The sequence below is a fragment of the Pleurodeles waltl genome, chromosome 4_2 (assembly GCF_031143425.1).
Source record: "Pleurodeles waltl isolate 20211129_DDA chromosome 4_2, aPleWal1.hap1.20221129, whole genome shotgun sequence".
NCBI classification, from domain to species: Eukaryota; Metazoa; Chordata; class Amphibia; order Caudata; family Salamandridae; genus Pleurodeles; species Pleurodeles waltl.
Window position 1 is genome coordinate 36,666,632 of NC_090443.1, and position 17,215 is coordinate 36,683,846.

Here is a 17,215-nt window from a genome sequence, read left to right on the forward strand (position 1 = left end):
AAGGCCTGCTCCAAAGAAAAACTCTCAATGATGACTAACAGAACCACAGTCAACACAACCAACAACACTGTTGAAAAGACAAAGGTCAAATGAAGGGCTGAAGATATAAGAGAACTCCTACAGACAGCTAGAGCACACACCTGCTAGTTGAAGGTAATTTTCCAAACTTCAGCACCTATTACAGATCAGGTAGATGGGGTGGGGGGGCTACTTTTGGATTTTGACTTCATGGGTGAAGAGGAGTAAAAGATGGTTGATGAACGAGAAGGTGAACTGGATTTTGACCTTATACTTGACCGCCTATGACCTCCTATGGCCATTTTTGGCATGATACATGAAGAGCTTGGCCTCCCTCGCTTGGGGTTCATCCAGAGGCAGAAGTTTCGAGCCAAGACACTACAAACAGTAACTGTGCGAGTCTGTGATGGACATTTGTACATTACACCTGCAGCACGGCTCAAACTCTTACTTTGTTAGGCATGTGTCCCTAACACAGCACCAAAAGAAATTAGGAGAGCAAAATGTCCTCATCTTAGAACTGAGGAAAGAAACTCTGGGCCTTCATCGAAAGGCAGTGAAAAACAGTAGTGACATCTCATCCTTAAGTAGGGCGCTATATGGCTCCAGTGATGTCACTGTGATGCCACATCTGGGATTGACATGGAGCCAGTGCCCCTTACCTGTGTCTGAAGGTTGTGTGAAGGAGTTTCCAGATTCAGGCCAACATCTGGGGTATTCAAAGATGAGAAATCTGCAGGTAGTAGTATCCATCAGAATCTTTACTTTCAGGAGTCAAGCAGTGAACCATGGCCTGCTCCAACTTGTTAAAACCATGTCATCTCCAAAAGGTGGCAGGCATGTTCAAACACCAGATACCTTAGGAAGACTAATGACAATAAAACAGATATTTGGTCATGCTCCCTCAAAACCACAGACATAACTTATAAGCAGAGAAAAGGCGCTCTTGAGGTTGAAATTTCATGGTTCATAAGAAACTATCATGCTTGATAAAGCAACTCTTTTCCAGCAGTGAGCCCTTGAGATCCAAACCATGGTCTCAGGCATTTGTTAATCAACTACCAAGAGGACATGAAGCCTCCATACTACAGCTACGAAGCACTGAGACTAGAATATATATACCATACACAAACTAGGGCAAAAAGTAAAATGATGAAAAAATGCATTATTAAGACTGAACATATTCTAACACAGGACCAGATCCCAGTCAGGAACCACTTGAGACCCTCCTACATCAAAAGGGCTCCTTCCCAGAGAAATGATAAGCAGTCAAATTGACATGTCTATGCAGATGGCAAGTTGGAAAGCAGTTTGACACGCAGACCTTGCAGCAGGGACAAGACCTCCAGGTAGGCTAAAAGCCCAGTAACATAAATAACGGTCTCAAAAGAAAGTAGCCTTCCAGCGTATGCACAGGAGAAGCCAGGGATGACAAAAATAAAAACAGCTGCTTCTGGTCTCGTAACCTTCAAAGCTACCAAGCAACCTCATATTCACAAATAGGTGGAAGGGCTGATGGTCACAGTAGGAGTCTGGCTATGTTTCTCAGACTTCTTTTCGGCGTACATAACATAGTCATAACTGATCTAGACCCAGTGAAACTAGTTTGCCAACCATTGAAGACTAAATGTAGAAGCACTTTTCACTCGCCTCTTAACAAAAGCCATGTTTCTCACTGAAGTTCAAGCACTGACAGAATATTGTCTTTATTGAACTGTTGTTTCCTTTACTGTGCAGGTAGGTACTAGGCAATCCATTTTGAAGTACTTTACCATGCAGGGAATGTATTTTATGACATGAAATATAAATGTATATATCATTTTATATATGATGTAACGTCATTTAAAAATGGATTTAATGGGAGGGTAGCGCTAAGAGGTATTAAGAGGCTTTTAGGGTTCAGGGATTGGTAAGGGTGATGGCCACCAAGGATTATTCAGGGATGGGTATGCGTTTTCTAGGATTCAGTAATTAGGTAAGGGGTAGTAAGGGTTTTGTAGGATTCAGAAGGGGGTGGTGATAAAAGGATGTAAATGATTAAAAAACGGGTAATGGGTGGTTTAGCCCCCAAACAATTTGACTGCCCCTCAAAAATAAACATATATGTATTAAAAATATTAACATACATGTGTGTGTATATATGTTGATATCTTCACTGAAAAAAACAAAAGGATAAAAGTGACGTTATAGTTAGACCTTGTAAATCATTTAAAAACTATTATTTTATAACAAAAGAAACACTGAACTTCACCAGTTATATTTTACTGAGCTGACTAGAACGCGTGCCCCACTAGGTACTGCATATGATCTTGCATATTATGCATTCATGGTATGTTAAATGGCATCTTTGATGAAATCACTGTGTCTATAGCATGTGAATAGTGCAAGCAAGCGTGCTGGTGCAAGCTAAAAGTTTTGTGATGCAGCATTTACAAATCATTAAAGTTTAGGGCGTGCACATTACTCCCTGTTAAACAAGATAGCGGATGAGGGCATCTAATGTGGGTTGCAGAGATATGTTTGAAATTATTGAGTATTAAAGCCAAAGACTGTTACCAAAAAACAAAAACAAAAAACATAGTGAGAAAGGATAAACCGTTAGTGGCCATGGTTCGCCCCGGGCAGATACTCTGCCACCAGGTGAATGTAGTGGTGAAGAGCCCATATCCATATGATCCCTTCCCCCGTTTCTGTAACACATGGCTGTCATGTTGTCCGTTTGGACTAAAACAACCTTTTGAGACAGGTGGGGTAGGAAGGCTTTCAGTGCTAGGAATACTGCTTAAAGCTCCAGGTAATTGATGTGAAGGGACTGGAGATTGGCGTCCCAGAGACCCTGTTCTGTTAGGTCTTGGAGGTGAGCACCCCAGCCTGAGTGATGCGTCTGTGGTCAATGTGACTTGAGGCACAGGGCCTTAAAAAAAAGCCACACTCTCAAGAGGATGTTGGTGTTCCACCATTCCAGCTGATCCTGTGACAGATCATGGGCGAGACAGACACTGCTGTAGGGGACGCATTGTGTAGTCTGACATTTGGAATGATGGTAAAGCAAGAGGCCATTATCCCCAACAATCGCATAATGGTCCTGACTGTGTAAACATGGTTGTCCTGAAACTGAGGGAGTAAGGACTGGAAATGATGGACACAAGCCGGGTTGGGATATGCCAACCCTAACTGCATTCAGAACGGCCCCTAAGTAAGGTTGCACCTGCAAGGGCTAGCGGTGAGATTTGGGAATGTTGAGAGCGAAACCCAGGCTGTAAAGGCGATCCACTGTCAACCGAGTGTGTTGTTGGCACTGGCACAACGTGCTGGCTTTGATGAGCCAGTCGTCGAGGTAGGTGAACACATAAAAATTCTGCTGTCTCAGGTGTGCTGCGACTACTGCTTAGCACTTAGTGAATAATCTGGGAGCGGTAGTGACTCCAAAAGAAATGATCTTGAACGGATAATTCTTGCGTGCAATGACAAATCCTAAGTATTTGCGACGTGCAGGGTGAACTGGAATGTGAAAGTAGGTGTCCTTTAGATATGAAGTTGTCAAAGTCACCTTGCTGTAGTAGCGGGATGACATCCTAAAGGGTGACCACATGGAAATGTTCTGAAAAGATGTATTAATTTGGAGGCTGAAGGTCCAGTATGGGTCTGAGAGATCAGTCCTTTTTGGGAATCAGAAAGTACAGGGAGTATACTCCTGACCTTTGATGCTGTGGTGAAAGGTGCTCTATGGCCAACTTGATAAGAACAGCATGGGCCTCTTATTCAAGAAGGGTTAAGTGATCCTGTGAGCGCAAGGGAGAATACTGTAATCTCCACACAATAAGCATGTTGGATAATGGCAAGGACCTATTGGTCTGTGGTAATGGTGTCCCAGGCTGAATAGAAATGTCTGAGTCTTTCGCAGAGAGGTGTTGGATGATCAGGGGGAAGCTGAAGATAGTCACTGCTTAGCAATGCAGGAGGACACACTTGTGGTGGTGCTCTTTCCCTTCCCTTTATTGTTGCTACGTCTGTAAAAGCCTCTAGTGTAGGTGGGCTGAGGCTGCCTAGGGAGTGAGGTGGCCGCCTCTGATGTAGGGGACTTTTATGAGCCTCGAAACCGGGAGGGGGGTGAAAGGAGCCTCTGAGTAGTGGTCTGAAGGGCACCCATGGCTTTGACAGTGCCAGTGTCCTTTTTAAATTTTTCTAAGGTGATGTCTGCCTGTGACCTAAACCGGTGCTCCTTGTCGAAGGGCACATTGAGGGCTGCTTGCTGGACTTCAGGTTTAAACCCAGAGCAATGCAACCAAGCATGACGTCTTAGAATTACACTAGTGTTAATGCCTCGAGCCGCTGTGTCAGCGGCATCTAGGGTGCACCTGACGGAATTGGATGGTTTAACCCTTCACCACAATCTGTTGTCCCCTTTTATGATGCTCATCAGGTAAGAATTAGAGAAGCTCCTCCATTTCGCTCCAATGAGCACAGTCGTACCGGGCCAGCAAGGCTTGAGAGTTGGCTATGCGCCAGTGGTTTGCAGCTTGTACAGCCACTCTCTTCCCTGCAGCATCTGTTTTCTTCACTTGGGGGAGGGGGAAGAATCCCCAGTGACCCGACTGTTTGCTCGCTTACGACCTGTGGTTGCCACAATGGAATCAGGTGGAACTTGTGCCCTGATGTAGAGCGGGTCAGAGGAGCTGCCTCAAGACAAGAATGTCCGCCCATAGCGTGATTACCCTGGAGCAGGCAGGCTCCTTGAAGATATCCTCTGCATGCTGAAGCATTCCAGGGAGCATCAGGGGTTACTGTGTCTCCCCTTGTGAGTGGTGGTAAGGGCGTAGAACAGGAAATCGTGTTCGATGGAATCTTTATGCAGCTCCTTGTTGTGCAATGCAGCTGCCCTACCAACTACCTGTTGGTAAGAAGTAGTGCTCCCTGGTGGTGAGGGGCGTGCTGCATAGAGGTCAGGAACATTGGCGGCATAGGTTCAGGATCATAGGCATCCCAAGGGTCAGTGTCATCATCAGGACCCCCTAAACTCCCAGTGAAGGGCTGTGAAGAACAGTGACTTATGTAATCCCCTTTACAGTTGACTTGGGGGAGGGGAGGGAGGTGGAGGTGAAGATTGAGGGGAGGGAGAAGGCCAGAATGGAGGGCTCATAGCCTTGTCCTTGGTTCTCCTCTTAGGAGGGAGCTGTGCCCTCTTGTATCTGGATTCTGTGCTGGTGAGCGTTCATTTTATCCAGTATCGGCTTGAACGGAGAAGAGCTGGTGGAAGACAGGCCTGAGTCTTAGTTCTGAAACTTTCAGGTCTGAAGATTTCGGTCTGTGCAGTTTGGTTGGTACCAAAGTTGATGCTGGAGGCTGTCAGCTCGGTCCAGATCGAAACAGGAACAATCTCTTGGTCCGAAGAAATGGAGCTAGAAGTCAAGGATGCAGCTTTGGTCTTTGTGACCGTTTTCGGTGCCCAGCCAGAGTGTTGGGCATCTGAAGCAGTTTTTGGGTACCAACCACGGGCTAGTGGCAGTGCCAGACCAGCAAACTCAATAATAGGATGGAAAATCTTTTTTAAAGTCTTGGATGGGGCACCAGGGGCCACAGTACTCATGTGCTCGGCAGAAGTGATTTTTTGGCCAACTCAGAGCTGTCCTGTAAGGAAAGGGCCTCCTCCTCCTCCAGCGCAGGTTCCTCCTGAGCATGCTCCCCTCTGAAGATGTCTGAGGTGTCGACTGACGTCTTCTGGGTCATCTCTAGCTGATGAGCTCTTCAATCCCAAAGAGTCTTCTTGAAGAGGAAGGACTTAAAGGCATCACAGTCGGCCTCACGACAGCCCAGAGAGAGGAAAAGGTTGCACATGAGATGTTGGTCAGTGTGTGGGAACTTGGCGTGGCACAGAGGACAGAAGCGGAATGGAGTCTGTTCCGTCAGTGAATCATTCCTGTTAGTGCCATGTGGAAGGTAGGCCTGAGGTGGGCGCCGGCGCCCAGAAAGGCAGGGCGGAACCCAAAACAACAGAAAGGACGAGAGCGCTTAGATAAGTAAAGCCTGAACTATAACAATACTGTCAAAGTGAGACATGTTTGGAAAAAACTGAACTGATACGAGTCGACAGAGCAAAGGCTCACGTGTCCAAACCCGACGACAGAGAGAAACAACTGTTGAACAAAAGGAGTCGACGCCCGTGCGTAATATCACTGAGAGGAGGAGTATCGAAAGACTTCTGCCAAGAAAAACAACTTGTACCACCCCAGACCAAACACTAGACGGCAGAAGTATGCAGAGCACCTATATCTACAGCCACACAGGCCACTGAACCTTCCGTTTTTTTTTTTTTTTCAGTGAATGTATAGTGTTTTTTGATCAAATTCCCACAACTCGTTCACTGAGCATAGCTTTTGGCTGATCACAATATGGGATTGACTGCAGGCCCTTCACTCTGCTGGCAGCAAACATCCCGCCGTGCAGGGCCTTCAACCGTGCACAGCAGGAGATTGGCCCAAGACATGGCCAAACCCCCATAGGCACTCAACACCGCCACTCCATTTTTCTCAGCTGTACTCCTGGTTACAGTCACAAAAGTAGCACTTCAAGGTACCTTAGAAAATGCAACCTTCACTTTTTAATGCTTGGACTGTCCTGAGGTACTGAAACAGGACCTCATGGGGAACTACACTGATCCCAATGTAATTTATTTTATAACCGGTGAGTGGTGGTGTGGGTCTCTCAATGGGTAGGGTGTAAGGATACACTTGCCATGTTTCCCTTATACCTTAGTGTTTAAAAAAAAAAAAAAAACTATATATATATATATATATATATATATATATATATATGGAAAATGTCACTTACCCAGTGTACATCTGTTCGTGGCATTAGTCGCTGCAGAGCCCAACACCAGATGGCGGGATGTGCACAGCATGTGTATCTGCAGCTACACATGCCATCGAACATATATATATATATATATACATACACACACACACACACACATATATATATATATATATATATATATACATATACACATACACACACACACACACATCCATATCCCAAGAGGACGAAGTCTTCAAAGTCCTAAAATAATCAGCCTCAACATTACTGTTTTTGTTGCAACCAACCAATCAGGTTGCTCAATCCTGCGATACCGAATCGCCGGTTGGGGGGGTGCTTCCTCAACCAATCAGATCCCTCTATTCTTAGCTTTGCAGTACCGCAGTAGGTCTGTGGGACCAACCATCCAGGTATCACTATATTTTGACTCTTAATTTCTCAAAAACGGCTGAACACGTTTACACAAAATCACAAAAAGCACATTTTTCTGGGTAAAGATCTAGCTTTCTGCTAAATCTGCTGCTATTCTGTTCACTTGTTTTTTCTGTATCGCTTGCCAAAATCATATGGGAAGTTGCATTGGGAAAACCTGTTTGGGCCAAATGTATTAGTGAAAAATAAAATGCTGTTCTGATGGAATCTCTGACCTAACTGTAACTACACAGTGGTGACTGCTACTGTGTAATATATCTAGCTATATATACACACACACGTGTCAATTTTACCACAATGTAATACAACGCACTGGTCAACACAAACCATGTGTGGTAAAGGCATGCGTGCTAACTACCTACATCCAGTTTTGACTATTCGACCTCACTAACCCATGGGAGTCAGGTGCCCAAAGGCAGTAACTTGTTTAGACAATGGAGTACAGCGGTTTCGGTAGCTAGAACATGGTGGTAAGCAACATTACCCACTCATTACTGCCCATTGCCATAGTCTGTGCCTGCACCCCATGAAAAACCTTTACAGCCATTAATGTGCTTCTGAATCGGAGTCCTGCTGCAAGATCTGGGTTCCTTTAAAAATAAGCGCCAGTAGCTGCAGCATGACAACTGTGTTTAAAGCAACAACTTTGACATTTCCCTAGCAACTCTGAGCTTCTACATAAGGGGGCGACCATTTTAGCCATAGGAGAGAACATTGCATGCCCTAGGCAATGATGCACTGCGACATGAAAGCAACAGTATATTTTTTATTCAATATATTAAATATATAATAATCAGAAAAAGTCACGTACTTTAAATCAGAAAAATACACATATAAACGTCAGACGTGGGTTTGCATTACTCCAAATTACTATGTATATGTATAAATGTACATAAAAGGCCAAATGGTGGCAAGGCTTCAGTAACATGAGGCCTCTCCATGCCGGCACTTACTTCCTAGCCCCATGGCTTCATCATTTGTGTGCCTCTGTCTTATTTACAGTCTCTATTTACAAGATTTTACAAAATGGCCACAGTAGACCAGGGTCCATGCGTATAGAGAGCTTTACGTACTAGTCCATCGCAGTTTCTCCCCAGGTCCTCCTTATATAAACGTCAATGTGCATACTGCACCAGGGAGCAAGGGAACATGGGAAAGTGCTGTAATGCCTCCATGAGCTGTACAAAACCACTGGAGATTGGGAAATCAAGAAAGATATTCTGGACTGGAGTCTCTTAAGAAGGCACATAGAAGCTTCTCCAAAGTGTAAGTGAAAAGCCCACAGAGAGGCGAACTGTGCCAGCAGCTCCCGAAGATGCCCAAGTCTCCGGTGGCTAGCGAGTCCACGCAAGCTCATTCAGTGTCCTACATTGTGCGAGCAGTGCAATGGGCTGACCGCCCTTTGGTAAAGTGCTTTAGAAAGGCAGTGTGTCCATGAATATTTTATCTACAATGGGAGGAGGTGGCACCAGATCCTCCAGCTTTAGGTAGAAGATACGCTGCAGACCCTGAGTGCAGAGGGTGCGCAGTTCTGGTAGCTTGCCTAACAGCTTGGACAAGCAGCTGGGTCGTCCTTGCTCACTCACGGTGGTCGTGGCATGCTCCTTCAGGCAACTGATGATCTTGCTTTGGAGATCTTCCACTTTCTTGGGTTCCCTCAGTCCATGCCGATCTAAAAGGAAAGCAAAAACGAATCAATTTAAAATATGCTTTAAATGGTTCAGGTACTCATTAATGTACGTTTTGAAAAAAAAGGCTGTCAATGGCTGTGGTTTTTTGTACACATTGCATCAAAACATGGCAGCACTAGGTACATATTAGAAGCAGAAAAATCCAAAACATTAATAGAGGATTATAAAGTATTTGTTATTATATTATTTTGGAGATTTATAAAGCGCAACAGCTATGCTAAGAGTGTCCCAGCACTAGTGGTACCATCTTGCCTAAATGAATAAAAGAACTAAAAAGCAGAACCAAAAAGCCAGGTCTTGAAAAGTTTTTTTTTTTTTTTTTTTTTTTTTTTAAATGAAATGTCCTCTGTGGCCAGAATCTGTAATGGAAGAGCATTCCACTCCTTGCCAGTCAAACAGGAATAGGAGCTACCTCCCCATTTGTTCCTTCTAAATTAAGGAATGACCACCAGCAAGGAATCGGAAGAATTAAGTGACCTAATCGGTTCAAACAGAGTAAACCTGTTGGACAGGTACTGAGGGCCATTAAAATAAAAAGCTCTATATGTAAGAACTATGCCTTTAACCCGGAGACAGGTAGCCAGTGTAGATGTTTTAAAGCTGGCCTAAGGTGAGCTTTCCTGGGGGAGACGCAGCAAGAGAAGCAGCAGCATTCTGCACAAGCGGCAATCTCCTTAGGAGGTAAGCAGGCAACCCTCAGTAGAGAGAGTTGGCATAATCCAACCTTGATCAAAGCCTAAATCACTGTTTTTGAGGCATGAGTGGAAGCAAATACAGATTTTTAAGCATTTTTAAAAGGCAAAAGCAGGTATCTACGAGCCCTGCCACCTGAGGTGCAAAAGACCGTGTTATCACAAAATACATTTTTGCCTTCCTGCAGTTCATGTCTAGCTGGATCATCTAGATTCAGGAAACTAGAGCATCCTAGTCCATGCTTCTTTTAGCTTCTGTTGACTACAGTACTAACGCAAGTGAACAAACCAGCAAATACATTCGTAGCTTCTGCAACGGAAGACATCACAGCTTCTGTAACTACTCTGCTAAAAGCCACACAGGAAACACCCAGGGCCTATACATCTGCAACATCACGGCCGCCAATATCTGGGACTGCAGTTTCCAAAAACGCACCACTGACTACTGCACATGCTGCGATCACGCTTATTAGAACCGTTTGTGATCGCTTAGAGGTTTGGTAACCCCTCTGGACAAAAGGAAGTGTGGGCCAGAGGGGTGGGTGAGCATTTCAGGGAATGGTCCTGCCAGAAACTGGTAGGTGACACATTTTATCTTAGTGTTAAAGAAGCTGAAGCAGACAAGAAAATCAGTGTGCGCTTGAAGCCACACCACAGTTTTAACGTCGGCCTCAGCTCTTAATGTACCAATAGACAAAGCGATGAAGCTGTATATTGTGTAAGGGTACCAGCTGCACCCAGCCACAGAGCACGTCATGTGCTTAACAGTCCCGTTGACAATTGTCTGACCCACGTAACTGAAATCTTTGAACTATGGATATAAACATATCCTGCCTATTGTAACTTGACATTAATGTTGCGGACCGATGCTGCACATCACTTATCAAACCAGTGCAAGAGTGCTTGTCTCTATTTACTTCATACAGCCTGAGGAAGATGCTTCCTTCGCTGTTTACCAAATGAGTTTAGTTCTTACTGTTGTTCTTATTGAACCAGCAACTCCTGTCTTGCATATGATGTGAAAGTGTACAGACATTTCTCAAGCAAAACGGTGTATCTTTGTATGCTACTAGTAATGCTAAATGAACAATCTGTATACCTGTGAATGAAATTAATAAAATTGTTTAAAAAAAAAAAAAAGTCTTGTTGACAAATAAAATATAATTATATATATATATGTGTTCTGAAAGCACAACTATCTGCTCTGATAGCAGCCGGGAGGGGTAGCCTCCCTCGTCTCACTCATGCAGCATAGGGCCCCATAAGGCAAAGCCCACTTCGGTACAGGTAATGGGCAAGGTGTATAATTCTCATCCATCAGAGCCACTGGCTGGAAAACATAGCTATAGTCCTGGGTTGCTTGTGTTTCGGCTCAGGGAGGACCTGGTTTGGCAGTTCAGACTGGACTGTTCCCATGAGGAGAAGCGGCAATACTGATTTGCATATAGCTGGGTCCAAACTGAGGTGGCATGGTGAGCAGAACAATGATGGGTTGGAATGCTACCCAGAGCTGTTGCCAGTGGTTAGACTTTTTGGAGGCAGCCTCCCGTCACCTATGCTGTGTTGGAAACCATAGCTGGTGCACCACTGCGAGCCCTCCCCAGCTAAGGGGTGGGTGGCACAATCTCCTTACTCACTCCTATTCCAGTGCAGCATTGTGCCAGAAGGAAAAGGTGCTCTGGTAGATGGCAAAGGAGGAAAGGACCAGGACTCTCAGTCTCTGTGCCACCCCATATAATAAAGGGCCTGGAGATAAAGCTCCACTGCCACTTGTGATCAGGAGAGGGCCGGATGTCAAAGATCCCCCTCCTCAATGTACTACTGTACAGCAAAGGGGCTGGAGGTAACACCGGTGCCCCACTAAGAAGATGTGGGTTGGAGGCCCCCTTCCAACAAGGTACAGAAGGACAACTTGAAGCCATTTGCTCTTTTAACCCTCTCCCCCCTCCAGCCCCCTCAGTGCACCCATGGCCCATGAGTCCCAGAACTGCATTTCATGCATTTGAGCTGTGAGCCACAGTTCCCCTCCCACCCTGTGTAACCGGGTGCCAGGAGGCACATATTACACCTCCTCCCCATACACCTAACACCCTACATTACCCTCCGCTGCCAAGGATCTGCTGACAGCTGCTAGCATTTCACCGGCTGTCCATGAAATGACTCACCCGCACAGCGCTCCGAGAGGGCAGGTTCTCTCCTCCCTGCAACAGGCTGTTTCTCTGTTTCATTTTTATTTTTTTGTGGAAGAACCACATTTTGGCTCTTTTCAAATCGATTACCCTGTGGATTCGAAATAACCAGCATGCAGGGTACAGAGAAGCCACACCTATGGGCAGCAACTGACTTACATGTAGGCGGAGTCTTTGTTTCTCAATCCACCTCTCCATTCCTCCACCCCACCCGCCGGGCCTCCCTTCGGAAAATCGGGGGGTTTGAGCCCAAGCCTTAGTTCAGGGAGTTTACACACCATTATTGCTCCACTTAGAGACAGGCCACAGTAGTTGCACGCTACGATGGTTACCTACAAGCACACCCCTTTCCACACAGACTGTCAAGCCATGATGTCAGCAGCACAGCCACCAAAGCTATTCTTTCTCTTAAAATCTGTTAACCATGTCAAAATGATGCTATGCGTTTACAAGCATCTAATCCTTAGATGCCTCCTGGGAGAAACACCAGGCCCAATGACACACAAATGTTTTGCAGCACTTTCCATTATTCAAACCTATCCTCACAGGCTGCGCACAAGACTCTAAATGCGCGTCTTGTTTTGACCTCGCCCAATATTAGCGTGACATCGAGCATGAATTTCTGGGCCTTCATTTTACAACTGTTAGCCCCTTTGGTTCAATTGAAGAAAACTAGAGTTACACCTTCAGAAATGCATTAGATTGGCAAACGAATGCCCAGAAAATGCAAATCATGGTATCCAGATAACAAAGAGCAAAGTGGTAATCCTTACAAAATTGATTTGTTCCAAGGTACAGTCGTTAAACTTACCCAAGAAACGTGTACCACTAGTTGAGTTGGAAGTCAACTGAAAACCATGCTCCATGAACGCTGCAGTAGTCAACGGCCCCTGACGCACCGTTGTCATTAATGACAACCCACTAACTACTCGGAAGGAACAAATGTCATACACTGCGCAAATGTTGGATGGGCGGCCTGTCGACTGGTCAGAATGCACTTATAATTGCTGAGATCATCATTAAGAGAATGAACATCTTCACATAGAGACTGCTACCGGGACACTTACTTGCATATTATACAAAGGAATGTATTTATTTCATACAATACATTTTTGGTGGGAGCTCAGATCCACATATTCCCCCAAATCCGTTAATCAACCTTTCGTTGAATAATTGTATTTCTAACTTTTCTATATTAAAATGTAATGAAAATCGCAAAAGGTCTTTGCAGACGAAAATAGCAACCCAGCCCAAAGGTACAGAATTCACACACAAATTGGTATTGGAAAAGAGAATTAGGGAAGACCAGTTGCACCAGGTGGTCTACCCTAGTTATTACTGCATCTTAGTAACTCAGGCATCCTCTCTTACCTTACTGTCCCTGGTTTTGGTGGTACAACGAGGTCATCGGAGTGCACATAATGCATTGCTTAAAAAGCGTTTACTACCATTTTTGTAACATAGAACTCGAGCCTGTTTATGTGGAATAATTCAAGCAAGTGAATCTGAAATATCTGATGCTGCCGAAGCAGCACTACTGCTGCAGTAGCCTCTAACGCACATAGAACTGCATCTCAGGTATTCTCAGGTATCTCAAGAGCTCTTTAAGCACAGATCTAGAAACGTAGGCTTATACACCTCAGTGCTGCAGCAATATTTATGTAAACAGAAATATAGGAGAAACAAAAAAAATAAAAAATAAAAAAAATCAACCACTATGAAACAGACTTGAATTGTAGGCGTGCACCAAAACCGCTGGAGATGAAGAATTACAGAACAGGAGACACCCCACATATGAACTACATATAAAGCCATAGGATTATACACTGTAAAGGGTTTTAGGTGATGTTGAGATGGGAGTGCCCCATGCGTGGTAAAGGGGCATGTACCCATCCACTGAGTGCCTGGCTGCATAAAAAACTGGAATTCTAACTTATTTTGGCCAAGGCATCACTCTAACCGAGAAATAGCACAGACGCCTATGCCTGTCCTTGACAATGCAAGATTCAGAATGTGGCGTGTGACCTCGAGGAGTGCACTAAGCTAGCCCTCATAATGGACAGTGGACTACTGTCCATGCCCTAGGTGTATCTCAAAGTGATAGTGGTAATGTCCCATGATTTGTTAATGTCCAGTGTGGCCAAACCTTTTTCCCCATTGTCACTGAATGACAGCACAGCCTACTGACCCCTTTCGTCTTACATCTGCTGTTATGTGAAACCCAAATCCTTGTGCTGACAATCAGTGTGCAAGTTGAGCATGTGCTTGTGTGGTGCGCAGTGCATTTGTAGCAAATGCACTGGGGGTGTGAGGTTTGGGGGAAGAGCGAGAGAGAGAAAGTCAGGGGGAGAGAGAGCGCGCAAGTGTATTCACTAAAAAACCATAGGTCACAAAGACGTTATAGTTTGTTTCAGATTTTATACACACAAAAACATTGAAATTCAGCTGTTATATAGTTACCTTAGTTACTTGAAACAACTCTGACTCGCTTCTCCGCCATGCACAATTTTCTCATTAATAATTTTACTGCACGTTACAGTGATATTATCAGTGATTTTAAGGGAGATGTCCTGAGTGATGTAATATCTGGGGTACTTAGCATTGCATGGCGAGGGCACGAGTAAGAGTTACCTTAGGGCACAAGTTATAGTTACTTGAAATAACTTTAACAGATCAACTTCTATGATTTTGTACATGAAAAATCTGAACCCAACTATAATATCCCTGTAACCTTTGTTTTTTCAGTGAATTCCTAAGATTTTTTTTTTTTTTTTTAAACATTAAATAAGATGCCCATCGCAAGGCATGGTAGAGGAGGGATTTGAAGAAGGGCCTGGCATTGTGCTGCCCACACCCAAGCTTGTTCCCCCTGCCCTCCCCTCCTTGCCATCCATTGTCCAAGTCTATACCCCCTCATTACAGACCTGTGTGGCCTTGTTCTGCCACTGCCTTTCCCGCCTGCCTGAACAGTTAGCTTGCTGCACATTTACCTCATCCCTACCCTGTGCTGTCCAGGTCCATGCACCAGCCACCTCCCTTTTGCCCTGTATGGTCCGATGTGCTGCCACTGCCCCCCTCCCTCCTGCCCTTCATGGTCCGTTTTGCTGCAATTTGCCCTTCTGTCTGCTCGGTATGGTCAGCTGGCCGTCCTTACCTCTTTCCCCTCTGCTCTCTGTTGTCCATGCACATAGCCTTGTCCCCTTCCCTATTGCTCTTCATGGTCTGTTCTGCACCGCCGTCCCACTTGCTGTGGGTGGTGTACTGTGCTGCCGCAACCCCAAAGGCTGCCCTGTAAGCTCAGTTTGGTGCCCCTTCCCATCTTTCTCCCGCTTTCTTTTATCCAAGTCCATGCAACTACACCATTACTCCTGCCCTCCGGGATCCAATATACCAGACTTTCTAACAATTTGAACTTCAAGAGTGAGATTTTGTAAAAAACCTGGGTAATCGATTGTCCCCATTGACTTACACTGAAAAGGGGTTGATTTTAGGCAGGAGGCAGATAAAATAAAGCCCTTTTGGGTTTAAAAACATCAGGGGACTCCTGCCTGAATGAGGACTGTTGGCATGTATGGTTGTACTGCCACTGCCTTTTCCTTCTGCCCAAGGTCTGTTCAATTGCCAGAGCCTCACTTGCCTGTCCTGCATGATTAGTTTGTTGCCCCTGACACCCTTTCCCCCTGCCCTCCATGGTCTGTTGTACTGCCACTGTCCCTCCCGCCTGCCCAGCTGGTCAACTTGTTGCCTCTGCACCCTCCTCCCTGCCCTCAATTATCTGAGTCCATGCCCACGACATCTGCCTCCCTACAGTATTCTAATGAACAACCAGATTTCTAACATTCTATATTTATTACAAAGTGTGGCATGCCTCACATCATCTTGATGTAATCAAAACAGTAATACCTAAAACATTTCCTTTAGAAATTATAAAAAATAAGAGGGTCTTATTCCCACTGAAATGATCGCTAGTCCTCTAAAAAAACGAAAATGACATACTTTCCGAGTTCTCGAATAGCAACAAAGCAAATTATTTTCTATCTTTATGGTTTTTTTTTCTCCGGTTGATCACTTGATCATTTGTTACACTTGGGGAGAGGATGTGGCGTTATGGCCAGAGCTGCTGACTTTGCAACTGGGGAACCAGGTTCGAGTTTAAGCGTCAGATCAACATCCTGCGATTCTGGCAAATCACTTATTCCCAACCAAACCAAAGTGAATGTGTACTTCTGTAATATAACTGATGCACATGTAAAGCACTCCCATACCTTTGGGTCAAGTCTGCGCTACACTGCACTGCAAAAAAGATAAAACATTAAGTGTTTGGCACACTTTTGTCACTGGGCTACATTTTGGTGATGTGTGTTACATTTTGGGCTCTTTTTTCTCTGGTGGCTATCTAGGCAGACCTATTCGTTATGAAGCTCCCTTATTTACCGCAGTATCCTCAGTAGATAATGCTTTTAGTTTTCCACTTTGATTACATCAAGATGGGGTTCAGATGTGCCACGTTATTGGCAAAAATTCACAATGTCAGCACTCTAGCTGTTCGTTAGAACACTGTAAGCCGCTGATCACCAAGGAGTTAACTGGCAGTCTTCTGCTGATGTTTAAAGAGCATGTTTCAGTCTGCATGTTGGAATGTTTTAATGAAATAGAAGAGGAAGGTATGTGAGAACTCACTTAAAACATGTCCTAATTCTTCTTTCTACAGCACTAACCATAATTGCTATGACAAAATGAACCCCCTCGTTTTGATCCTCCCTAAATTAAATGTTTTAAGTTATGCCAGTTCGATTCAATCAAGATGTCTTCAGGTGTGCCACACTTTTGTCATAAGAGTATTAGCACTCTAGTTATTCTTTAAAGCACTCTGAGGGGCTGCAGTAGAGCACAAGGGAGTCAACTGGCAGGCTGCTCCTGTTGGAAATACAGGTTTTACTAAGAATGTCAGACTTAATTCTCACTAAATATGAGAATGAACAGGAAATATGCTCTCCTTTTAGCTTCTGGAGTACCCCTATGAGGAAAATCATGAGAAAAAAAAATCCCCCTCCCCAAACAGGATATCCCAGCAGAAGGATATATAGATGTTCTATATCCTACAGGTGGTCACCATGGTTGGTGACAAGTAGCCTGTGATCCTCCCTCCCCAACCACCACCCCCATGAGATCGGATACAGGGGTTCAGACACAATGCGCTCAATTTAAAACTTGGTAGATGGGTTACTCCATCACAATAGTGACGGATGTCCCGTCTGCTGAAAATCTAAATCACATTGAAAATAATGAGATTTACATCTCAGCGGACTGGACATCCGTCACTGCTATGACAGAGTAATCATCCACCAAGTTCTAAATCAGGCCCAATGTCTGCTAATGA

The 17,215-nt window shown here is 44.7% G+C and overlaps 1 protein-coding gene across 2 annotated transcripts in view; it reads right to left on the bottom strand.

Moving 5' to 3' along the window:
* Positions 1–8,016: 8,016 nt before the first annotated feature.
* NR4A1 (nuclear receptor subfamily 4 group A member 1) overlaps positions 8,017–17,215 on the bottom strand; it is an 88,950-nt gene continuing 79,751 nt past the window's right edge. For both annotated transcript variants that reach the window (XM_069230528.1, XM_069230527.1), the window contains exon 7: positions 8,017–8,935. In XM_069230528.1, the coding sequence (XP_069086629.1) occupies positions 8,679–8,935 (257 nt within the window). In that variant the 3' untranslated portion in view covers positions 8,017–8,678. The remainder of the gene's footprint in view (positions 8,936–17,215) is intronic.